Source organism: Octopus sinensis, linkage group LG13, assembly GCF_006345805.1.
Source record: "Octopus sinensis linkage group LG13, ASM634580v1, whole genome shotgun sequence".
NCBI lineage: Eukaryota > Metazoa > Mollusca > Cephalopoda > Octopoda > Octopodidae > Octopus > Octopus sinensis.
Window position 1 is genome coordinate 8,655,133 of NC_043009.1, and position 26,741 is coordinate 8,681,873.

General features: G+C 38.3%; 1 protein-coding gene across 3 annotated transcripts in view; it reads left to right on the forward strand.

The window, feature by feature from the left end:
- LOC115218400 overlaps positions 1-26,741 on the forward strand; it is a 214,951-nt gene that overhangs the window by 105,261 nt on the left and 82,949 nt on the right. For all 3 annotated transcript variants that reach the window (XM_029788189.2, XM_036508141.1, XM_036508142.1), the window contains 2 exons: positions 3,019-3,312; positions 24,304-24,433. In XM_029788189.2, coding sequence (XP_029644049.1) covers positions 3,019-3,312; positions 24,304-24,433 — 424 coding nt within the window. The remainder of the gene's footprint in view (positions 1-3,018; positions 3,313-24,303; positions 24,434-26,741) is intronic.

Below are 26,741 nucleotides of genomic sequence, written 5' to 3' on the forward strand. Positions count from 1 at the left end.
TGATCAACTGCCCCCATACAATGTATGATACTGTTTGCGGACAGACGTATTCTAAGGTATATAAAATACCTTAATACCTTGTCACCTCATAAGGTGAGGTGTTTTTTTGTGCCTCAGCATATAAAAGATGTCAGTATTTACCGAAGATCAAGCTTAGTCAACATTGACCTCTACTGACAACTTACCATACATCACAGAAGTTGAGGCTTACATTTTATATCTGGCACATGAGTCGCTACCACCACTCCACCCAAGTTGGAGGAGAGCTTCAAGGTTTTGCCAATATATAAGGGGGTACCCAAAAGAAGTCGGAGTTTTGCAATATTATTTTCTTCACTTAGTTTTCCGTATTTACACTTTTATCGCTTTCAAAGTCTTCTCCATTTGAAGCAATGCTTCGGTCCAGACACATTTTCCACTGTCGGATAATTCCAGGCAGAGGTATGAGGGATAGTAAGTAAGAGTGGAGGATGAGGCAGTGCAGCAAGGAACAAGAGAATAGGAAGGGATTTTAGAGTTGAAAAGGTGATAGAATGGGTTTTGTAGGGGGGGGAGTTATAGAGCTATCCAGCATTACAAGGGGCAAGTATGGACAGAAGGTGTGATGGAAAGGGACAGTATCTTGATAAAAAAGCTTAGGTTGATGAGATTTCCTGTTGTAGAATGTTGTTTGGCACCAAATCAGTCCCACTCAAGGAGACTTGCTCTGATTATGTTGTTTTATTAAGACAGTATATCTTAAACTATATTGTCCAATATTTCCTCCCAGTTTGTCCTTCTTTAACTATTTCATTACCATACTTCTAATGAAAGTCACTGTCTAGGCATTTCAATTACTTATGAGAAATAATAAAGAATTTGGAGAGATTTAGAAAATTAACTTTTATTAATAAAGTGTCTGGAGCACAATTGAATAAAAACTTTTTTTTATTTAAGTATTGACACTTTGGAATGAGACATTTTGTGTTAGATTCAAAAGTGTTCTTGAGTAAGTTGGTGTAAAAAGGATAAAAGCAGTATGGTGTGATTTGAGGGACATTTGACTGCTATTTCTTACAGGTTGGATAACCACATAGAAACCCCTCTCACTGATTCATGTCTCTGTTCAAGGAAGATATCCATGTATAGCTGGAGGTGTTAAGGTTGTGTGGATGAGATCTGTGCAAAGAATGTGAGGCAAGAGTGATAAGATGATGTCGTGTATTTGTAAATTGTTAGAGATGATATGAGAAAGCAGCTGAAGGGTATAAAAGAGATAATTGAGAGAACATTCAGGTTTAGGGAGTTTGCCTTAAAACCCTTAAGCATTCAGAATACTCTGTCAGATGTCATGCTTATTCATTCACATTTTTTAAAAGTGAAACTTGCATAATCTTGTAGCTTCAAGATTTCGATGATGTGATTGTTTAGTTTTAGAATGACATTGAAGGATAGGTGTGAGAGGCTGGATCTGGCTGATTTGAACATAGAACAGGTAGACTATTTGGGCCTGATATGACTGGTTTAAATGCTAAAGGTTAAACACCTTGTTAATATATTCTATAATGAACCAATCTAACAGGAATTGTTTATTCCAGATGAGCCCAGTGACAATTTTTCTTTTTGCAAAATTTCTGAAAAAATTCTACAAGTATGATGTATGAGTGAAGATCTCCAAACAATCTTTAATTTAAATTACAGTTTGTTTGTTGATTTTTGTTATTCTTTTTTTTAATTAAATTTTTGTTTGTTGCTTACCAAAATTAATTGCCAGGTATTGTGTTTATGAAAATAAAAAAGTTATCATCATCATCATTTTTTACATCCAGCTTTCAATGCAAGTATGGGGTGGACAGGATTCTATGGCCAGATTGATGGTCATCCTGATGCCACCTGTTTTAATTGCCCCTTTCAACAGAGAGAGAGAGAGTGAGAGTGTAACTCTTCTAAACACCAAGATACACACACAGAATCAATAAAATGTTTCGGCATTAGCTTAAGAAGTAAATGCAAGCATAGAAGCTGCATGGTTTAGCTTGATGGGACCCAACTAATAAGGACCCTAGACAACATGGCCACATACAACAGTGGAACATCACTTGGTTGTATCAGCTGCCCCAGAGCCTTAACTAGTGACTGCTACAGCTGCTAATATGATCAGTTACTTAAGGTACTTGTGGAGGTTATAACAACAGTCATTAAACCCAGCAGGTACTGCCCAAGGTGGGAGGTCTTCAAAGTTGAAAAGAAGCACAATTCACTGAAACACTAACTATGTCTACTTACTTTCCGCAGCCCCAGGCTGGCAGCTGAAAGTGGATCTTGTTCAACAGTTAGATTTCCCAGAGCTCTATGAACCAATTTCATTCTACCGAGATATAGTTATCTTCTCAAATTTTTCCAAACAAGTTACCATATGGGAACTGACTGTGCCCTGGGAAGAACACATGGAGGAGGCTTGTGAATGAAAGTTTGCCAATTATTAGAAGGGCTGTGCAAAAACCAGTACTTGCAAGGTAGGCTGCCAGGGTTTTGTGCAAGGCTTTGGCAGATGCAGCAAAGAGAAGGGGTATAAATTCCATCACCAAAGCTACAGAGAAGGTCGATTAGGTGGCTTTGGATAAAGAAGTCAAACTAGTGGGATGATGCAAGCAGAGATCTGATCAACCCTGGCTAGGGTCAAGTGGACAAGGAGTTCTGGTGTAGAAAGACGCAGAACCCCTTAAGACCCCCTGGAAAAATATCAGTGATGATGCATCCCAAAGCATCTGTGAAATACATCTTGGAACAAACTGTGAAGTGTTAGATTTTACATCAAGTCTGTTGGAGTTAATTTTGTACTTTATCTATCCTGTATCAGTAAAATCATCAGTGGTTTTGTTTCTGCTGACTATATTTAATCTCCTCCTTCTCCTTCGCCATGAAAATACACTTACCTTTACCAGGTAAATAATTAGAAATTATTACTGCTTTTGTTATTGTTATTATTGTATACATTATTTATTGAATTTCCTCTTTTTCTCTTTTATGTATTTTCAGTTACTCCAGAAAACCCATATGTGCTTATTGGAAATACTCTGGAGCTAAATTGTACCATTTCTGGCCTGGGTCTGGGCAAAGTGTCACAGATGTATTTCACTCACAACACCACCACAGTGGTCCCCAAAGAATTCACTCGTGCCCTTGATATCAGCACACTTCAGCTAAACATGACCATTTCTTCACCCAGAGATGCTGGCAAATACACATGTCTTATGTCAGCCAAGCCACCAATTTTCACAACTCATATATCACCTCCTCATGTCATTGGATCACAATTTGTGGAAGTGGAGTGTAAGTTTTTACTTCAACTTATCTAATTCTTTACCTTCTTTTCTACCTACACACCTGCATATCTCCTCACCTATGTACATAATTATCTGCCCTTCTTACCCAACCACTTTATAACATATGCCACATATGCTTATCTGCATCTACCATCTCTTTGTAATCACTTCACGCCTACACCAACACATGATCGATTACACCTACTGTAACCCCCCCCCCCCCCATGTGGCCTACATTAATAACGTATCTTTTATGTTTTACTCATGTTACAGTCAATGGGCTGCAGCCATGCTGGGGCTCCACCTTGAATTAACCCCAGCACTTATTATATTTTTGTAAAGCCTGGTACTTATTTTATTAGCCTCTTTTGCTGAACCACTAAGCTATGGGGACATAAACACACCAACACCAGTTGTCATGTGGTGATGAGAGCACAAAGACATACACATAGATACATACATATATATAGAGAGTGATATGTATGTCTCTCTCTATACACACTCGCAAACACACACACACACGATGGTCTTCTTTCAGTTTCTGTCTACCAAATTCACTTACAAGGCTTTGATTGGTCTGAAGCTATAGTAGAAGACACTTGCCCAAGGTGCCATGCAGTAGGACTGAACCCAGAACCATGTGGTTGGGAAACAAACTCCTTACCACACCACCACACCTGTGTCCCACCTTCATGAGGCTTACATTAATAATGTTCTATGTCTATTTCTACCCATCATCTGTCCCTGATAACATGTAATCCTACCACAACACATGACCTACCGTCTCCTTTGCAGCCACATCCAGTTCACACCAATACATTGACAGTCTACTCTTAACCCTCTCTCCCATGTAGCCACACATCCACACGAACATTTGGCTATCTGCATCTACCATCCCAACCTCCACAGTCCACACCAGCTGCACATCATGATTGTCGACTCCTACCATGCCACTCCACTCCAAATACAAATATAAAATAGTTAATGCTCTTTCAGAAGGCAAAACGCTTTGCAGCATGTAGTTGCATATCTTTGTGGTGCCCGGTGTCCAAATCTTATTTTGGCCAACTTTACCAATCACCTGTCAAAGAATCAGTAATATAATATCTCAATCAAATGCTGGGGGTTGATACAATCAACAACACCCCCCCTTCTGCAAAATTCCTCGCCTTGTTCTTGTGTTACAAATCAATATCTGGTCTTGGAGATCTTGCAGATTAAATAACACAAAATTACAACATATGCAGAGAGGCTGTTACTGCAAACCCAGCCAACCCATGCCTACGTGGAAAAATTAAATAAATACAAATGTTAGAATACTGATGATGATTGCCTTGTGATTAGTACAGCACACAAGCTTTTTTCTTTTTTTTAATCACCCAACATGCTCTATCAATATTGGGCATTAGCATCTGCTATAGATTTTAATCAAGAATAAATATAGCCATTATTTTCCAATTACAACTGCAAAATTAATCAATAATGTACTTTATACTTGTCTATGCTGAAAGAAGAAAGCACTGGAATTAAATAAAACAAGAAGAATTTATTTAATAAGAATTTAAACAATCAAAAACTAACTTTTAATTTCAAATTTGTAGTTTTAACTGTTTTTCTCATATATTCTACTCCATCCTTGCCTACATAGAAAAACAAATGTCAAATGGTGGATAAGGATAATGACGATAATGATTGTGATGGTGATTGTGGTGGTGGTGGTGGTGGTGGCGGCGGCTGCTGCTGCTGCTGCTTCTAGCTTGTCTATTTCGTTCTTCAAAATTACAAAATAAAATGCGGATGTGTCACTAGTTATTGTACTGTTTAACTTATCTAATTCACTCCACTAAGCTTCATGTAGGTACTACAAAAAAAGGGGATTGAGCTATAGAAAGCAGAAGGAGGGTAGTCGAGTGTCATCTTTCTAAGAATAATTCAGATTCATTTGCAGGAATTTTAGTGTTGGCTTCGATCTGATAGTAAGTAGTCTGCAGGCATATCCATGTGGTGAAAAAGTTCAGTTCATTGCCACATGGTTCTGGGTTCAATCCTACTACATGGTACCTTGGGTGAGTGTCTTCCATTGTAACCTTGGGTTAGCCAGTGTCCCGTGGGTGGAATTTGGTAAATGAAAACTAGGTGGAAGCCCATTTGCGTGTGTGGTGTGTGTCTGTGTTGTCATCAGTTTAAAGTCCACTTTTCCACGCTTGCATAGGTTGGATGGAGTTTATTAAGGCAAAGTTTTTATGGTTAGATGACCCTTCTTGTCAATCCTTTATTTAAAAACTTATTTCACAGATACTTTTTTTCAAAATTCCTATTTTGTTATTCCCGCATTCACCTGTACAGGTTGCACTTAGTGAAACGGTAGTGAAAGAAACCTAGCTGCTTCTTGCAATACGTACAATTAAATCAGAACTTTTCATGGACCCTTAAAATATTACTGTGGATCCCCAGTTTACTATATTATTAGCTTGAACCCCACAAAATCTGATATAGACCCCAGTTGAGAACCACTGCTGTAGATAAACTGTGTCTGAAAACTAAAGCAGAAAGAGAAGATGAAATGCAATGTCTAATCGTAGATCAGAACTGACCAAGTGTTCTCATCATCATTATTTAGCCTTAAGTCAGTTCTTGAGAAATTACAGTCATGACCAGTACATCTTTTTATATATCCAAGGTTTCAATGCCTAGTGTGTCCTTAATTTCTTTAAAAATAAGTTAGGATTTGAGGGAGATTTAGCTGTTGTTACTTGCTAATTGAGCAATTACATGAAAGTTCCTTTGTTGGCTCATTGTTGCAACTGTAAAAACCACACTTTTACTGGATTTTGTAATTCAGCTATGGTCATGCTGAGACAGATGTAGGTATGTAGTTATGCATACTAGAGTTATAGATGGCTGCTATTTCTAGCAGATTAAACTACCATATACCAATCCTCCCATTGGTTCATTCTGTTGTTGGTAGTACATCTTAGGAGCTGACATACCTTAGATACAAAGTAGTCAACAATGCATATGCAACTTAATGGGCTAAAACCTTGCAATAAATATATACATCCATGCGTGTGAGTGTGAAGAATGAAAAAGTGTTTAGTGAGTAAAATATTTATATACTAGGCACAGGAGTGGCTGTGTGGCAAGTAGCTTGCTTAACAACCACATGGTTCCGGGTTCAGTCCCACTGCGTGGCACCTTGGGCGAGTGTCTTCTACTATAGCCTCTGGCTGAACAAAGCCTTGTGAGTGGATTTGGTAGACGGAAACTGAAAGAAGCCCGTCGTGTATATGTATATGCGTGTATTTGTGTGTCTGTGTTTGTCCCCCCCCCCCAAACATCACTTGACAACTGATGCTGGTGTGTTTGTATCCCCTGTAACTTAGCGGTTTGGCAAAAGAGACCGATAGAATAAGTACTAGGCTTACAAAGAATAAGTCCTGGGGTCGATTTGTTCGACTAAAGGCGGTGCTCCAGCATGGCCACAGTCAAATGACTGAAACAAGTAAAAGAGAGTAAAAGAAAAAGAGATACTATTTCATGGCTAGAAGCAGGCATGACTGTGTGGTTCAGCTTACTTTACAATACTGTGGTTTCAGGTTCAATTCCACTGCACAGCACTATGGGCATGTGTCTTCTGTTACAGCCCCCGACCAACCAATAATGCCTGAGTGAGTGAATTTGGTAAACAGAAATTGTGTGGAAGCCCATCATGCTCTTTGGTAAGAATCTTGCTTCCCAGCCACATGGTTCTAGGTTCAGTCCTACATTGTGGCACCCTGGCCAAGTGTCTTCTGCTGTAGCTTCTGGCCAACCAAAGCTCTGTGAGTGGATTTGGTAGATGGAAACTGAAAGAAGCCCATCATATGTGTGTGTGTGCTTTTGTGTCTGTGTTTATTCCCCACCATCACTTGACAACCAGTGTTGGTGTGTTTATGTCCCCATTTAGCAGTTTGGTAAAAGAGACCGATAGAGTAAGTACCAGGCTTTACATAAACATAAGTACTGAGGTCAATAAGTGTGGCTACAATTCTTCAAGGTGGTGCCCCAACATGGCCACAGTCTAATGACTGAAACGAGTAAAAGATGAAAAATATATGCAGGTGTGACTGTGTGGTAAGAAGCTATATATATATATATATATATATATATAGAGAGAGAGAGAGAGAGGTGGAGTATAACGATATATATATGTTAGTTAGTTAGTTAGTTAATTTGGCTCAAAAGCAAATAGCAAGGCCATGTAGGGGGACATGGAGTTAAGTACAGGGTGGTGTTCATGTAAAGAGTTCAGGCCACTTGAGGTCAAGGGAGGCTTTGAACAAAGCGGTCGTCGGCATCTTCACCATCTCGTCTGGCAGCTTGTTCCACGGATCCGCAACCCGGACGGAGAAAGCTCCTCTCCTTCGATTGAGATGAAATCGTCGCAGGTAGAGCTTTTCGGAATGACCCCGCAGCCGACGCTCTGGAGCAGGAGTGAAGAACAGCTCTTTCGAGAGGTTACACTTTCCGCTTATGATGTTGTGGGCGAGAATGAGATCACCATGTGTTAGTTTGTTTACATCCCCGTCACTAAGTGGTTTGGCAAAAGACTCCATTAGAAGAGGTATAAGACTTAAAAGGGATCAATATGTTTGACTAAAACACTTCAAGGCATTGCCCCCACATGACCGGAGTCCAGTGACTGAAACAATATCCACTACAGGTGTTTCATTCTATCTCCAGTTTGCAAACACTTTATCTCTCTCTCTCTCTCTCTCTCTCTCTCTCTCTCTCACTCACTCACTCACTCACTCACTCACACACACACACACACATAATATTCATATTGCATATACCGAAATCAAAATCAAAGTGAAATTCGATGACGGGCACGAGCACCATACGACCATGATCATTGACAGAGAGGCTAACTGACTTCCGTGCCAGTGGCACAAAAAAGGCACCATTCGAGTGTGATCGTTACCAGCTTTGCCTTTCTGGCACTTGTGCCCCGTGCTAGTAGGGTGCTAAGAGCACCATCTGAGCGTGATCGTTGCCAGAGCGGCTAACTGGCTTCCATACCGGTGGCATGTAGAAGGCACCATTCAAGCGGGATCGTTACCAGCATCACCTTACTGGCACCTGTGCCGTTGGCATGTGTAAAAAAAAATTTGAGTGAGGTCGTTGCCAGTACTGCCTGACTGGCCCTCGTGCCGGTGGCATGTAAAAGCACCCACTACACTCTCAGAGTGGTTAGCATTAGGAAGGGCACCCAGCTGTAGAAACTCTGCCAGATCAAAACTGGAGCTTGGTGCAGCCATCTGGTTCGCCAGCCCACAGTCAAACCATCCAACCCATGCTAGCATGGAAAGTGGACGATAAACGATGATGATGATACCGGTCCGGGTATAGCTGTGCAATTACATGAGCTTGAAATGTGAAATGACATACCTCTGGGTCTGATCTTACTGCAAAGCACCTTGGCAAATATTTTTTTTTCTGTAGCCTCAAGTTGACCAATTGTCTTGTGAATGAAATTTAGTCAACAGGAGCAGTGTGGAAGTCCATCATTCATACATGCACACACACACACACACATGCGCACACACACATTTTATGCCTTCAAATAAACTTAATATTTGCACCATCAGCAACACCACCACCACCATCATTCCAGTAAAATCTCAAATAGCATGTGTTTTGAGATGATAATTATATTAAACACCTCTTGCTTTTCCATGGTAACCAACCAGCGCCATCTTTAAAATGTTTTGCAAAAGCAGGCAGTGGAAATCAGGCTTATTTCAAAAAATTTTAAATGGAAAACTAATCTAGAAAATATAATTTGATTTAATGCTAATGAAGAATTTTGCTTTGCAAAATAAAAATAATTACCTTTTTAAGAAAAAAAAAAAATTATCTATTTATTTTGTGCAAAAAGCAAAATTCTAATTTTTAGAAATGCTATATACCTTTTCTAAAGCGCCCACCCACTCATACACACATACTTCTGTACCCCAATCTTATTTATGATTACAGGTCTCTGTGTGGAGTTTTCAGTGATTATTTTGAAGGGTTAACAAAGTTGTTGGCACCTAGCAGTAGCAATGTACAGGTGTAAATAAAGTATTGGAATGCTGGCAAAATATATGTTACATATGTGTGAGGTGACAAAGGTTTTAGTTAGACAGGTGCTATACGAAAAGAGCGCCAGTTATTTAATTAATCACTAAATTTGTTAGTTAGCTGAACCAGTTGTCATGTTTCTATTTATTTGGAAGTGTAGTCTTTGAGGTAAAGTTCTAGCCATTGTTCTTCTTGTTGTTTAACCCCATTCTACTGATCTATGATCAAAAACGTCCCACCCATGACCATCCAAGCATTTAATCCTTTAGGATTAAAACTGGCCATGACCAGTCCAAATATTCAAACTGGCCAGATCCACCCTCTCACGCCTACCCTACAATGTCATTCTAAGGATAGACTGTCACATCATCAGAACCTCGTCACTATAAGATGATGAACAAATAAACTTTACATTTAACAGAGTCATTGACTGCTAAATGGTTCTGGCATTCTTTTACTCTTTTACGTATTTCAGTCATTTGACTGCAGCCATGCTGGAGCACTGCCTTAAAGTACTTTTGCCGAACAATTCGACACCCTGAACTTATTTTTAAGCCTAGTTCTTATTCTATCTGTCTCTTTGCTGAACTGCTATGTTACAGGGATGTAAACACACCAACACTGGTTGTCAAGTGATGATCGGGGGAGACAAACACAGACACAAAGACACACACACATAGACACATACATACATTATATATATATATATATATATATATATATTATATATATATATATATATATGCATATATATATATGTGTGTGTGTGTGTGTGTGTATATATATATACGATGAGCTTCTTTCAGTTTCCATCTGTTAAATGGCTTTGGTCAGTCTATGGCTATAGTAGAAGACACTTACCCAATGTGCCATGCACTGAGACTGAACCCAGAACCATGTGGTTGGGAAGCAAGCTTCTTACCACACAGCCATGCCTGTGCCTATATGTCACACCTGTGCTAAGTTATATGTAGGATTATATTATTTAATGTATCCTGTCCTCTATAAGATGACAGAGTGTGATTTTTCAAGAGATTTAGCTGGGTTTTCTAGCATGTCAGGTGACCAAGTAGAGCTTTCTTGTGTTTTCCTGATGAATTGGCTCAAGTGAATCCAAATGAGTCTTCAGTGACTGTCATTAATAATAATAGTTTCTAGCAGTGGCACAAGGCAATATATTTTGAAGGAGAGTATATTTAATTAATCTGAGGCTCAGTATTTTTAACCGGCACTTCATTCAGTCACCACCATGCATATGCCTCACTCTCCCACAGGATGAAAAGCAAGCAAAGATTTAGTTGAACCTCGACTGGATTTGAAACCAGAATATAAAGAACTCAGACTAAAGCTTGCAACAAATTTTATACATCACTGCACTGATTCTGCCAATTATTAATTAGTTTATGCCTAACGTTTTCATTTTTCATTTTAAATTGAAGAAAATTTATTCACATTTATTTTATTTGTTAGTCTGAGAAGATGAACTTCCTAAAGCATAAATGGTTGGATTATTTGGTAGTTAATATTTAGTTTGAATTGATTGGAATCATTGATTCAGAGTTGGAGATGGGTAGGAAGAATATTTTCAGGCAGTGGTTCGTTTTTCTTTTCTTTTCTTTTTTTTTCCTATACATTTCCCTTACTGGTTCTCCATTCCAATTTCACCCTTGTATGATTAGAAAAAGTAGTCTTATTTGCAACACAATTTGTTACATGACATTAACAACCTTATACAGGGTTAACATTAGCATCCTTAAAATCAACATTAAGGAAAATAAATCTAGCAGAAAGTATGAATAATGGTTTAAAAAATCCTTCAACCTAAAAACAGTTACACCGCTGGAAACTCCAAATTACCTGCACTCCTTAAGTAATGTCATTGTGGTTTGAGGAAAAAAGATCAGTCACGGTGAAATAGTATTATGATATTTGGGAAGTAAGAGAGAAAGTGATGTGAAGATGTAATGAAGGGGATGCATTGCAAGTATGACTATGATGAAGAAACTTATTATATTTCGTTTTTGGATTTGGTTTGCAAGATTCTTTATATGAGTTTGTGTGTTGAAGCATATGCTATTGTGTCTGAGAAGAGTCATTTTCTTTTTGTGCCTTTAAATTTAACATGCACACCAGTAAAATTTCCACTTTTTTCTTATTTTTATTTTCCTAAAATTTTCGTTGCGTCTTGCAACCTTTTCAATAGTTTTGACTATTTTCAAAACCATTGAAAAGGTTGCAAGATGCAACAAAAATTTTAGGAAAATAAAAATAAGAAAAAAGTGGAAATTTTACCGGTGAGTGTGTTACATTATAAGGCACAAAAAGAAAATGACTCTCCCCAGACACAATAGAATATGATGAAGAAGTTTGCTTTGGTTGCATGGTTTGCATGGTGGCAGGTTCAATCCCATTATAACACCTTAGGCATTGTAACATCTGTTATTGCCATGGGTGACCAATACCATATAAGTGGAATTGGATAGACAGAAACTATACACAAGCTTGTTGGCCTAAGACCACTTCAAAAGAGGTCTTAGGTTAACAGGTTTTGAGGGTCTGACAATACGCCATAAAGCTAAACCCTTTATGGACAGGAAACCCAGGACAGTCCCAAAAACCAGACTTCCCTATTAATACACACACACACACAGATGGATAGATAGATAGATAGAGACAGACAGATTTTTATGATTGATTCTGTGTTCATTACTCTTGACTTTCTGCATGTAACATTCAGACAACAAACATTTTGTGTGTGTGTGTGTGTGTGTGTTCATGTTTTCTGTTCACACTTACACACACACATCTACAAACCAGTGTTGTTCACAGAGGCATCTTCTACACCTTGTAACTCACCAGTTCAGCATACAGAGAATGATAAAAATAACTGCCATGCTGAAATATATCTGGGTGGTCAATATACGATCTACTAAGAATGGTGGGGAGGGCTCCCAACATGAGCATACGTCCCAGTAAATGAAACCAATAAAAGGACCATATATAAACCCTAGATGAATGCATATTGAACTGGTCAAGGCCATCGTGTTTACTGGTGACCTTGGTTGTTTCTTAGTGCTTCAGAAATAGAAATCCTGAAATACTCACTCGAATGGTGAACCCTCTTCCTTTCCACTGGTTTACTATTAACATAGCTTTTTATAAACTGTCTTCCACCCCCCCTCAGCTTTGTACTTTCTTAATGTATTTCTCTGTTTTATTGTATGATCGCCTCCTCTGTCCTTTCTTCTCTTCTCCTTCTCCTTCCAGCACCACTACCTATATTTACACTAGTAGCTATTAACGACTAATGTCCCTTTATTTCCACCCCACCCCGCTACAGACCCTATCTCTCTCTCTCTCCCTCCCTCCCCCCTCCTCTTTCTCTCTCTTTGTCGTTACTATAGTTACTTTAATAAAGAATTTTAGTATATTTATAGCCCTGCAAATTATTTTGACAAAAACACCTTCATTCATTCACACATTTTTTTTCTTTTCTTTTTCTTTTTCTTTTATTCAAGACCATTAAAACTTTCAACAAACAACCAATATATTTAGGTTTCCTAACAACTAAGTTTATAAAAACTAATAATAATAATAATAATAAATAAATAAATAAAAATAAATAACACTGCCTTTCCACCACTGCAATCACCACCACCACCACCACCACCTCCTCCTCTCCCCTCAATTCTCATTATTGAAACAGATTATAGAAAGACTCATCATTTGAGATAATGGAAAGAATCATCAATTATGTAGCGTACCAAAATAACTCCTCTGTTACAAATGCACACCTGTTAATGATTCAAATGAGACCTGTAATTTAAAAAGACAAAACAAAACACAAACAAAAAAAAGAATAAATGCAAGATTAATGATTCCATATATGTTGGTCTCCTCTCAGATCTCTTCTGCGATATCATATGCTGCTTTCTCTACTAATTCAGGATAAAGTATTTATTTGGATTAGATCAGGCTTGCCAGATTGGGTTACAAGTAGAAGATTATGCTACTTTTCAAGAATGCATGCCCACCATTTTTTTTTTTTTTTTCCTAGAATATTTGCAACTTGAAAATTCTATGTTTTAAATGTAAAAATCCTTTGAATATCATTAAACTATCAACTAAGTAAATTCCAACTAACCTATTCTTTACACATACATATATGATGATATGATGGCTGCCCCCTCGTTATCGAGTATGGCCATTGCACAAAGCTTAACTGTTATTGGTGCTGTGATGGATGTGACTTTTTAGCCCAGCTAAAGATCTACAATGTCTGGTACAGAATTGGCAGCTAAAACCTTTACCGGTAATAGCCGGCTGTAGTTGGAACTGGGCTTCATGTACCTTATATACATATATACACACATATATACACACATACGTACGTACATACATACATGCATATATACATATTGGGTCATCCCATAAATAATACTGTTTTTTTCAATTGTATGAACTAAAAGTCGGGGGTATGGGATAAACTACCTGCATCAACTTGCTATAAAAGCAGGTAGTAATTTTACCTTGTCCTTATTCTTAGTGCAAGTTTTGAAGAGTGCAGTTTGATTTTAACAGTTATTTTTTAAAAGCTATAATGGAAATGACAAAGCATATTTAGCATATTTTGCTTTATGAGTTCAATAAAGGCAACAATGCAACAGAAAGTGTGAAGAATATTAATGCAGTATATGGGGATTGGACAATTAGTATAAGCCAGTTTCAACAGTAGTTCTAGAAATTCCAAGCCAGAATCTACAGCCTAGAAGACAAGCCTCATCCTTGAACATCTGTAGAGCTCAATGAGGACATCCTACAAACTCTGGTGAAACAAAATCCCATTGTAACTGTTGAGGAACTAGCAGAGAAGCTTGGATTTAGTCATTCAAGTCAGTGCTAGAAGAAAAATGACCATCTTTGGTTTCAAGACATACATGTCAGATTAACTTCCCTGGTAGTTCTCTTCCCTCGTAGTTCTCTTCCCTGGTAGTCCTCTTCCCTGGTAATCCTCTTCCCAGCTACTCAGATGATAGTGATGTAGCCTCACTCAGTTTCAAAGACGAACCTTCAATTTTTTGATCAAGCAAACTACTTACTTATTAAATTAATACACACCTGTACTGTTAAATTAATACATACCTGTACTGCTTAACGTAATTACCAGGTCAAATCAGCATGACATAGTATGGGACAAGGCTACAGGTAAAATCCATACAACATGTTTCCATACAGCTTCACTCTTAAGGCCTTGATTGACACTTGCCTAACATGTTGAGCTGTGAGATCAAATCTGGGATGTGATGATTGTCGAATGAATTTCCTATCCATTTAGCTATTCCTGCATCTACAGATGACCTATAGTAATGGCCAAGCAGAATGATCTACTGTTATCTTGGCTGGAAATGTACGTTTTATATTCCCTATCTAACTGAATGAAACATTTGAGTGTGACTGTTTGGATGCTGTTGATGTGGTACAGCTGAGTGAACATAGAACCTGTTTTGGCAACAGTACTTTTTGGCACTGGAGGCAACACGTACATGTGTGCACAGAGTATAACACATACTGACAGAGAGGGGTAGCAAGAGAGAGAGAGAGGCAGTGCAATCTATTAATTGAACATAATTGACATAAACAGTTTCCCTCTCCTCATACACATAGAGAGTAATCTACTCACAAACAGAGATAGAGAAAGAGAAAACGAGAGAATCATCAACCCTTTAGCATTTAAACATGCCATATCTGGCCCAAATATTCTGGTTTATGATCAAACTGGCCAGATCCAGCCCCTCACACCAACCCTACAATGTCACTCCAAAAATATGCATTCATCAAAATTTTAATATTGCTCTTTTACTCCTTTACTTGTTTCAGTCATTTGACTGCGGCCATGCTAGAGCACCGCCTTTAGTCAAGCAAATCGACCCCAGGACTTATTCTTTGTAAGCCCAGTACTTATTCTATTGGTCGCTTTTGTCAAACCACTAAGTTATGGGGATGCAAACACACCAGCATCAGTTGTCAAGTGATGTTGGGGGACAAGCAGAGACACACACACACACACATATATACATATATATGACAGGCTTCTTTCAGTTTCCATCTACCAAATCCACTCACAAAGCTTTGGTTGGCCCGAGGCTATAGTAGAAGACACTTACCCAAGGTGCCATGCAGTGGGACTGAACCCGGAACCATGTGGTTGGTAAGCAAGCTACTTACCGCACAGCCACTCCTGCGCCTATTAATGCATGATTAATTAAAAACAATGTGAATAAATAAGCATGACATTTGACAGGGTAATCTGAATGCTAAAGAGTTAATTAATAAATGGTTCCAACAACTCACAGTCAACTGGGTCTCCTTGGTCCGTGTTTCAAGATGGGTCAGGTAGGTTGCCAATGCTCATCACTGACTGCTCTGTGCATGCTAAGGGCAAGGTACGTTAGCCCGTCCCCATCAGTTAGTCATGCCTGCATTCAGGGAGCAACAGGCCCAGTCAAGAGAAGCGTGGGGATCCCACCACCAACTGGCCAAAGTCAGCAGTGGTGGGACGCTGCCCTATGACCTATGGACACCACATGCCTAAAACATCTATCTAATCTATAAATAACATGGAGTCAAATCAATAACAACAAACAGCACTAATACAACTGAGCCAGAACATTTCATACCCACTAACAAATACTTAATATTCCTAAGACATAGCACAAAACCCCTATTTTTCTTTTAGATTTAAAATTTTCGACCCTGTACTTGAGGAGATCCATTGAGTCAAGTACACCGACATCAAAATCAATGGAAACTGCAGTTGTGATCCCTGAGCCGGTGGCACGTAAACAGCACCATCCGAAGGTGGCCGATGCCAGCGCCGCCTTGACTGGCTTCCGTGCCGGTGGTACGTAAAAAGCACAAATCCGATTGTGGCCATTGCCAGCCTCCCCTGGCACCTGTGCAGGTGGCATGCAAAATGCACCCACTACACTCACGGAGTGGTTGGCGTTAGGAAGGGCATCCAGCTGTAGAAACACTGCCAGATCAGACTGGAGCCTGGTGCAGCCTTCTGGCTTCCCAGATCTCCGGTCAAACCGTCCAACCCATGCTAGCATGGAGAACGGACGTTAAACGATGATGATGATGATCATCATGATGATGATGATGATGAAGCACCAACCTGAGGACAGAAAAAATAAACATAAAAAAAAAGGAATTGGCCAAACAACAGAATTCTGACTATATTACCTATTGCTTGCTGAATACAGACTGCCTGCTTGTTTCATCTTCTCAAATTTGATACTATAATTTGTTCCTGTTATTTTTAAATGTACTATTTTATGACCCCTGGAAAAATTGGCTATTTTGCTAGTCTGAAGGAAAAAAACTATGCAATTAAAATTGCAGTAACAGTTATTGTATCTACGTAGAGAAGAAGAATGGCAGTAGCTCCACTCCTATAAGTAAACCTATGGTGTTTGTAACTGGCAATGTTCTTGTGCCTTTTGTTGTTGCTGTCTCAGTGGCCTTGTAAGGAAAGGTGCTGTCAGACAGCCATGTACATAGGGGTTGGAGGTTCTAATCATTTATAAGGCAGTGGGCGGAATCATAAGCATACCAGGCAAAATGCTTGGCAGCATTTCGTCCATCTTTACATTCATCATCATCATCATCATCGTTTAGCGTCCGTTTTCCATGCTAGCATGGGTTGGACGTTTCGACCGGGGTCTGGGAAGCCAGGAGGCTGCACCAGGCTCCAGTCTGATCTGGCAGTGTTTTTACAGCTGGATGCCCTTCCTAACGCCAACCACTCCGTGAGTGTAGTGGGTGCTTTTTACGTGCCACCAGCACAGGGGCCAGAGAAGGCTGGCAACGGCCACGATCGGTTGGTGGTTTTTACGTGCCACCGGCATGGAAGCCAGTCAAGGCGGCACTGGCATCGGCCACGTAATTCTGTTGAGGTCAACTTTGCTTTTCATCCTTTCAGGGTCAATAAAATAAGTACTAGTTAACACTGTACCACGACATTTCATATCCCCAATTGAACACTGGGGTTCATGTAATTGACTTATCCTCTCCTTTGAAATTACTGGTCTTTCATTCTTATTCTTTTTTTACTCTTCTACTTGTTTCAGTCATTTGACTGCAGCCATGCTGGAGCACTGCCTTTAGTCGAGCAAATCAACCCCAGGACTTATTCTTTGTAAGCTTAGTACTTATTCTATCGGTCTCTTTAGCCGAACTGCTAAGTTACGGGGATGTAAACACACCAGCATCGGTTGTCAAGCAATGTTGGGAGGACAAACATATACACACACATACATATATGTATACATATATACAACGGGCTTCTTTCAGTTTCCGTCTACTAAGGCTTTGGTCGGCCCAAGGCTATAGTAGAAGACACTTGCCCAAGGTGCCATGCTGTGGGACTGAACCCAGAACCATGTGGTTGGTAAGTAAGCTACTTACCACACAGCCACTCCTACGTCTATGTAACTATATCAGATGAAATCAAGACAAAGCGAGAAATTATGGAATAGCAGTAACTAAATGGTATTTGATGGTATAGCTGTCACTTGTTTCAGTTATTGCACTGTGGCTTTGCTGGAGCACTGCCCTGAAGGCTTTTAGTCAAACAAATCACCTCCAGTACTTATGTGTTTTAAAGTCTGGTACTTATTCTATTGGTCTCTTTTATTAAACTGTTAACTTATGGGATGTAAACAAGCACCAGTTGTCACATGACATTGAATGGCAAGCATAGAACTAAAGACACCCATACTGAGACATATACATGTGTGTGTGTGTGCATGTGTATATATTTGTGTGTGTGTGTGTCCCTATTTAAGCATTGAATAAACCCTAAATTACCAGTGGTAGGGTTTATATTTACCTACTTTGAGATCTAGGTTAATATCTAAGAAGTTGATGGAGTTGTACTCTTTTTCAGTTGCAATAGATAGTCCTACATTCCTAAAGAATTTAAGGAATCTTTTCTTATAAATATCCATTTGTCTATTAGAGGGACCATCCTGGGTGAAAAGTCCATCATCCCTGTATAGAGCACCCTCTAGTTCTGGAAATTCTTTACTTAAGGTAAACAATGGTAAACAATGATATATATATATATATGGGCTTCCACAGAGTTTCCATCTATTATATTCACACACAAAACATTGGTTAGCAGGGATCCTATAGTTAAAACCATTTTCCCACAGTGCTGCACAGTGAGACGGAACCTGAATCCACATGATAGCAAATCAAGCTTCTTAACAACACGACCATGCCAAGGAAGTGAAAAAACAAAACCAGAGAATTTGAAGAATCCTCATGACAAAGAAATTCATTCAACCCTTCCAACATCTCAGGAATAGTCATGTTATCATTAACTTAGTTAATGCAGTGAGCGTTAAATAGCTAATTAGCAATAATTAGGCAGTGAGAGAAAAAAAGACAATACTCGTCAATGACTAATATTATCTTAATTACTGTAATGAGTGGAAATAACTCTGGACATGTTTTGGCCTTATCTTTTATCTGTTTCAGTCATCAGTCTGCGGCCATGCTGGGGCATCCACCGCCTTGAAGAACCTTCAATCAAATATATCAACCCCTGTATTTTTTTTAAACCTGGTACTTTATTCTATTGGCTTCTTTTGCTGAAATTCTAAGTTCTGGGGATATAAACAAAGCAACACTGGTTGTCAAGTGGTGTCAGGGGACAAACAGAGACACAAAGAGACACACATATATATACATATACATACATTCATATATACATATATATATATACACACACACACACACATATATATAAACAAAAATTTTTATGAGTATAATTATAATTAGGGTTCAGCAAAAAATTTGCTTCACCACATACCGAAATTTAGAAATAGCAGTTAAAACTAGTTTTTTCTTTACCATAAGAAAATGTCCCAGACAACAATACTCAACTACCCAAGCAGGCAAAGAGAAAAAAATAACGAATCCACCCGGCTTTGATTAATAGTAACTGCGTTTTGGAGTTAGATAGATGTGAAAAATGTAAAAACTACATTTCCACTCTATCATTCTCACTCTTCAGTACAGTAATTCAAGATTTAATTAATTAATTAATTTTACCCTTTATTATTATTATTATTATTATTATTATTATTATTATATATACACATTCACGCACACACACGGTGGGGCTTCTTTCAGTCTCCATCTACTAGATCCACTCCCAAGGCTTTGGTCAACCTGAGGCTATAATAAAAGAAACTTACCCAAGTTGCCACACAGTGGGACTGAACCTGAAACTATGTGGTTGGGAAGCAAGCTTCTTACCACACAACCACACCTGTACCTATTAAACCTATTCAACAAAATATAGACTTCCCAGTATTAGTTGCGACAGGCTACATAACTGTAATGGAGCTCTTTATCCAGTTTCCAGAAATCTGGAAATTCCAGAAACCCAAGAATACCGTACACTACCATGCAATATGCTGTATCCTGTATTAAGTATACAGACCTTGTTTTTGATGTTGGTTAATTTGCTTTGGTGTGTTAAAAATAGTTTTCTTCTTTACGCTTTTTTTAAATAGACTGATTAAGAGACTAAACATGCTCTGCTTTGGAAGCATCTCAATTTGTTCCTACATCTGTTAAATAAAATCATGTTCTTTATTTGCCTTTGTTTAATTTTCATTTTATAAACATTATACTGTATACATGGTACGATATATTTTAAGAATTTTAAGTGGATTCATAGATATCAAATAGACCCTGCTTTAAAAATATACTAGCACTATGACCCAGCAGCACCGGGTCATAGTGCTAGTGCATGCATATACAGCTGCGTGCATGCACACATATACGCGAGTACTGTCCAAATCTCCAACCAATCACATACAGCTAGCTGGCATTCAATTGGCGTATCAAGTTTCGGACATTTTGATTGAGTTTTGGATAGAAAATTCACAAAAAAGTCACTTCTATTGATTTTTTAATGGCTTTGAGGGGTGACTGGGGAAATGTAAAGATGTGCACGACCACCCTTGGGCGCATTTGAATGACCATAGAAAGTGCGAGCCCTCTAACTGAAAAATTGTGGATTTGTATAAAGGACACACACACAGACATTTTGCCGTTTATATATAGAGAGATTAATTTGAATCTGTTAAATACAATTTAGTCCTTTACTTTTCATAGTTTAATTTATATTTTAAGTATATATTTAAACTGCCTCCAGAAACTCCAGAAATCTGGACCACTTCTAGCCCCCAAGCTTGCTGAATATTTAGTCCTATACTGTATCAACAGTTTCTGTAAGTGAAGTTTAACTTCACTTCTCCTCCCTTGGTTTCGCTATTTGAGTGTTAATAAGAGGTTGTGAGTTTGTGTCTTATGAGATGTATATATTGTAAACATACTTAACTCTATATACATACCATGAGTGATACAACCCCCTCTCAGTAGGCAACAGTTGTATTGAGTTCAGATCTTCCAGTAAGTTACTGGTGTCTAACCTGGCTAAACATTTTGCGGGCCTAATTTCAATTTGAAACTAAATATATATGAATGTGTATCCAAATATATTATTCATAACCAACCTGTACTGGTATTCTAGTTATTAAATTAGATACTACATGGCAAAATGGTAAATTTTGGAACTCTAATAGTTAAATATTACATGATACTGTGACAAACTTTGGCACTCCCATAATTAGATACTAAATGATACAGTGGCAAATTTTGGCACTCTAGTAAGCAGGTGGGTTTGTATGGTTAAGAAACTTGCTTCTCAACCATGTGGTCTTGAGTTCAGTCCTACTGTGTGGCACCTTGGGCAAGTGTCTTCTACTATAGCCTCAGGCTGATCAAAGACTGCAAGAAGCCCGTCCTATATATATGCATGTATGTCCTATGTATGTATGTGTTTGTCCCCTACCTCAACACTTGACAACCAGTATCAGTGTGTTTACATCCCCATAACTTAGCAGTTTAGCAAAAGAGACTGACAGAATAAGTACCAGGTGTAAGAAATAAGTCCTGGTGTTGATCTGTTCGACTAAAGACCCTACAAGGTGGTACTCCAGCATGGCCACAGTCTGAAACAAGTAAAAAAAAAATGAAAGAATATAAATCTGTGATGGGCTAAAAGGCATGATTTGTTTACATACATGCTTTCTTTATTCTGCATACTACGGCCATATTCGGCTGTTTTTTTACTTTGCATACATATGCTGTCTTTTTATTTCAATTCAGCAAGGCCATCTTAAGATATGCACACAAACACAGAGTTTTTATCCAACACAGCAAGGCCAGAGAATGCCTCCAGCTATATGCATACATATGCCATCTTTTCCCAGCATAGTGGGGCCATATTAGAATTTGCTTTCTTTCTTTCTTATTTGTTTTATCTTGATGCTTTGTCAGGAGAGAAGGGCAACATCCTTGACATTTTATAAGGCCTCCAAGACTATCGGGAGGAAGGGAGGAATATATCTTCAAACCAGGGACACGGCCCAATTGCATGCAACTGGCTTATACGCATACCGTACACATGGTGTCTTGAGAAGGTCTTTAACCACACACACACACACACATACAGAGTCACACATACTCACACACTGTCTTTATCATATTAGGATGTCATTAACTGTGCATGCACACATACAAGCACACACTCACTCGCATACACATACACATGCTGTCTCTATCCGTTACAGCAGGACCATATTAGAACGTCTCTAGATATGCTCACATAAACCTATTAGGTGATAAATGATGCTGAAAATTGATAAAAGGCCAGAAGCATAATCATAATTGTACTTGGAATATGCTTAGAATATGGTATTGATTCCCACATGGCTTTCTTTCATTATTTTCTGTTTCTTTATTCCTGCTGGTTTTGCGTAAATTCTGAAGCACACACACACACACACGCTCGCATGCACACACTATAAAGTCAGTCCGTTGAGCTTGACCTTTTGTATCCTTCAACAAGTGATTATGTCCTATTGACTTTAAGACGAGATAGACTTGTAACATTCATACCTTTTGCCCAATGCGTAAGCAAAATGAGTAAAAAAAAATATCAGCTTAAACTGAGAATTGACCTATAGTTTTAATTCATTGGGCTACTACCATTTACACCAACACGCTCACACACACACACACATCCTCTGCATAGTCATTAGGCCAGCTACAAATAGCAGTCAAATATCCTTCAAATCACACTCTACTGTCTTATCGCCTTAACTACCATGTCCTGTTACTGAAACTTACTGATGTTGCCTCATATTTCGCAGTCACACTGTATACTGTTTAATTACAAAGAAATACAATTTGTTTGCATTCTTACAATCTATATATATAAAACAAAGGATGTCTGTCTGAGTGTGTAATATCTATGCATTTCTACAGTTTTCAACCGATTTTCACCAAACTTTACACACACATTACTTATGTGTCAAGGATGGTCATGCACTGTAATTTTTTGCCCAAAGCTCCCGTGTAAGGTGTGAAATCGAGGGGGGAATGGTGTTTTACACAGGTTTTTCTCTAAAAACTGCAATTTTCAACCTATTCTCTCCATTTTCTCATTCTCTGTTTCTCCTGCTTCTCTTTCACCCTCTGTAATAGTTCCTCTCTTTTAGTCTATGCCTTCTTTCCTTCCTCCTCTTACTTTCTTCCTTTCTCTTTATTTCCTTCCTTACTTTCTGCTGTCTTTCTTTCATTCTTTCTTTCTCCCTCTTTCTTTCCTTCTTTCTTTCTCCCTCCTTTCATTCTTTCTTTCTTTTTTCTCCATCCACCCTCCCTATTTCTTTTATTCTTTCTCTCTTTCTTTCTCTTTCTATCTTTCTCCCATCTTTCTTTTGTTCCCCCCTTTCTTTCCCTCTCTTTCGTTCTTTCCTTTCTTTCTCCCTCCCTCCCTCTTTCTTTCCTTATGTTCAACTAAAGGTGGTGCTCCAGCATGGTCACAGTCAAATGACTGAAACAAGTAAAAGAATTTAAAAAAAGCCATGCCATTTTAATCCTGACCAATGACAGGCATCTCTGCTAGTACTTCATAATTAAGCTTTGATATTTAGCACTCATGTCATTTAAATATCCTCTAAACTACGTCAAAGATACAGACTAGAATGTTTTCCCAAATTATCAAAATGTACCCCCAATGGTGCATGTGGAAGTTGTGTGAAGTTTACGATGAACCACAGGTGGGACATGTTGTGGTTAATGTGTTAAAAAGAAAAGATATTTTGAATACTGTAGTCCTAGATACAGTGCCATCTTAAGGCATGGGCACTTTGGGCAGTTACCCTGGCACCCTGTTCTGATCTATGTATGTTATGTCAATAAGTAAATACATCAAGACCCAGTGCATTGATTTGCCCTGGAGCCTGTAATGCTACTAAGACAGCTGTGCCTAGATGCTCTACTCCTGAAAACAACAAGACAAGATGGGGTGTTAAGACTGGAACACTTTTTGATCATAGGTTTGCTCAGTTAAGGTTGACCAAGGGCTAAGCAACAACAGCAAAATCATAATTTCAATCTAGTTTTCATAGTCGTTTTGTCAGTTGTTTTTATTTTGAGAAGGAGAAGGCAGCGAGCTTGCAGAATCATTTGTACATCAGGTAAAATGCTTAGTGGTATTTCTTCCAGTTGATTCTGTTCTGAGTTCAAATCCTGCCAAAGTCAACTTTGCCTTTCATCCTTTCTGGGTCAATAAAATAAGTGCCTGTTGAGCACTGGGGTTGATGTACTTGACTACCCTTTCCCCCTAAAATATTGCTAGCCTTGTGCCAAAATTTGAAACCATTATTTTGAGAGGGAAAGGCTAGTCTTAGTTTGTTGGGTTATTTTTGTTCAATATGTAATATTTTCTGTTATTGAATTTCAGATAAGGTTCAAAGTGTGAGAGACATTGACTGTCGAGTTTACAATTGGGAGAAAATGACCTGTACTTGGGACCTTGGAACCAGATATTTGCACATGGACAGCATGAATGTCACATTAGGCTGGACAATAAGGTAAATTTGTTTACTTTTTATAACTCTTTAAAAATTTTGGGAACATGTACACCCAAGGTGATGACATATTGCAGTGTGTGGAACCAAATTTGGTTATTGAAACTAAGTAATGAAATTTGGAAATTTGATTATGTTTTTAAGCTTGTGGATGGAGAGAAATATTAATATGTTGGCCAAATCTCATTTTTTGAGAAGAGTTGGCCAATATTTCAAGGAAATTCCTCAGCAGAAAACGGTTGGGAACCACTGGTCTGGAACAAGGGTGGTCGTTTTTGTACCTCAAGCAAAAAACAAATGCAGCAGAACTTCATCTATCATCATCATCATCATCATCATCGTTTATCTATGAAAAAAGATAATGTATCTTTAATATTCTGGTTTCTCTAGCAGACTCACAAGAGGATTTTGAACTTCAGCTTCCCCCCATTTAATGAAACAAGTAAACAATTAATTATGCAACGCCTTTGCTACAAATGGCAATAAGTTATATTTACTGCTAGGTGGACTAGCCAACAAGAGTTAAATGTCTTAACTATAGAAATAGAACAGCGCCAATGTTGAGATATTACCAAAAAAAAAAACCTTGACCTTTCAGTAGGTGGGGTGATCTTTCAGTAGATGCGCCATCACTCTATCAGATTGATCAACTTGTGACACACCCTGCCCACAAAAACCTTAACAAAAAAATACACCTAATATTTAGAGTAATTTACCTAAATTTTAGAATCATCCACCAGAGACAAGATATTTACACAAACAAATCTTTTTTCTTTATATTTATATGTTTTCCCTCTTGTTTATTTCTTTCTTTTTTTTTTATGTGCCCTAGCACTTAGCTTTGTTTTTGCCACCACTATGCTTTTTTTTTTTTTGTCTGTCTGTCACCAGCAGGTCCTATTCTTTATTGTGAAATGGTTAGGAGTATAGTAGACAAGAAGCTGTGTGCTAATGTACTGATTTGTAAAAATTATCCCACTGAAACTAGCTTTTCGCAAAAAAAAAAAATAGGTGCAAGATAGTATTTTTTTTTTTCTGTTTTATCTTTCACTTGTTTTAGTCATTAGACTGCAGCCATGCTGGAGCACCACCTTGAATTTTTAGTTAAACAAATCAACTCCAGTACTTATTTTGTTATTTCAAGCCTAGTACTCATTCTATCAGTATCTTTTGCCAAACTGCTGAGTTACGGGGACATAAACACACCAACACTGGTTGTCAAGTGGTCATGTAGGTGACAAAGACACACACACACACATATATATAAAAGAACCCCACCCCCACCCATCTAAGTCAGCCCTAATCAAGCTGTCATCTTTTATTTAGATTTAGACACAGTGGACCAAGGACTACATTACTCAATGTGTCCTTTTTTTTTAAGAAAAAAAAGACTAGCTGGATATGATTTGAGGGAGATTTGGCTGCTATATGTAGAAAGATGAGCAACTGCATACAGAATTTTTCATTAACTCATGGAAGTTACTGTTGACCATTTGGAAGCATTTAAGTTTGGAAACAAGAAGGAAATGCTTTTATCATCATTATTCCTTTTCTTCTACATTCTTTCCTTTTATTCTCCTCTTTCTATTTCATCATGGTTTCTTTGCACCATTATCATTGATATATATATATATATATATATATATATATATATATATATATATATATATGTAGGTCCCGGGTTGAGTCGGGGTTAACCACAGTAAATAAGGTACTCAATACATAGCAGAGTAAATTAATTTATTATATAGAAGGAGATTCTACAGGACTAGAACTGTTTCATTCAAAAGAAATCATCAGGAATCCTGATGATTTCTTTTGAATGAAACAGTTCTAGTCCTGTAGAAGCTCCTTCTATATAATAAATATATATATATGTATATATAATTCTAATAATTCTATTTATATCTATGTCACTCTGTCTTTCTTTTATCTGTGCTTCATTCTTGATTTCTCTCTCCATCATGTGTGTGTGTGTGTAAGAGGGAGAGAGAGAGAGAGAGGGAGAGAGCTATACAAACACATATACTTGTGTATGTATTCTTTTCTCTTTATTTCTCTCCCCCCCCCCCCATCCACCTTTCATTCCCTTTGCCCATAATTTTACTTCTAAGGCGGTGAGGGCGAGCTGGCAGAAACGTTAGCACACCGGGCGAGATGCTTTGCAGAATTTCCTCTACCATTATGTTCTGAGTTCAAATTCCGCCGAGGTCGACTTTGCCTTTCATCCTTTCGGGGTCGATAAAATAAGTACCAGTTGCGCACTGGGGTCGATGTAATCGACTCAATTCCTTCGTCTGTCCTTGTTTGT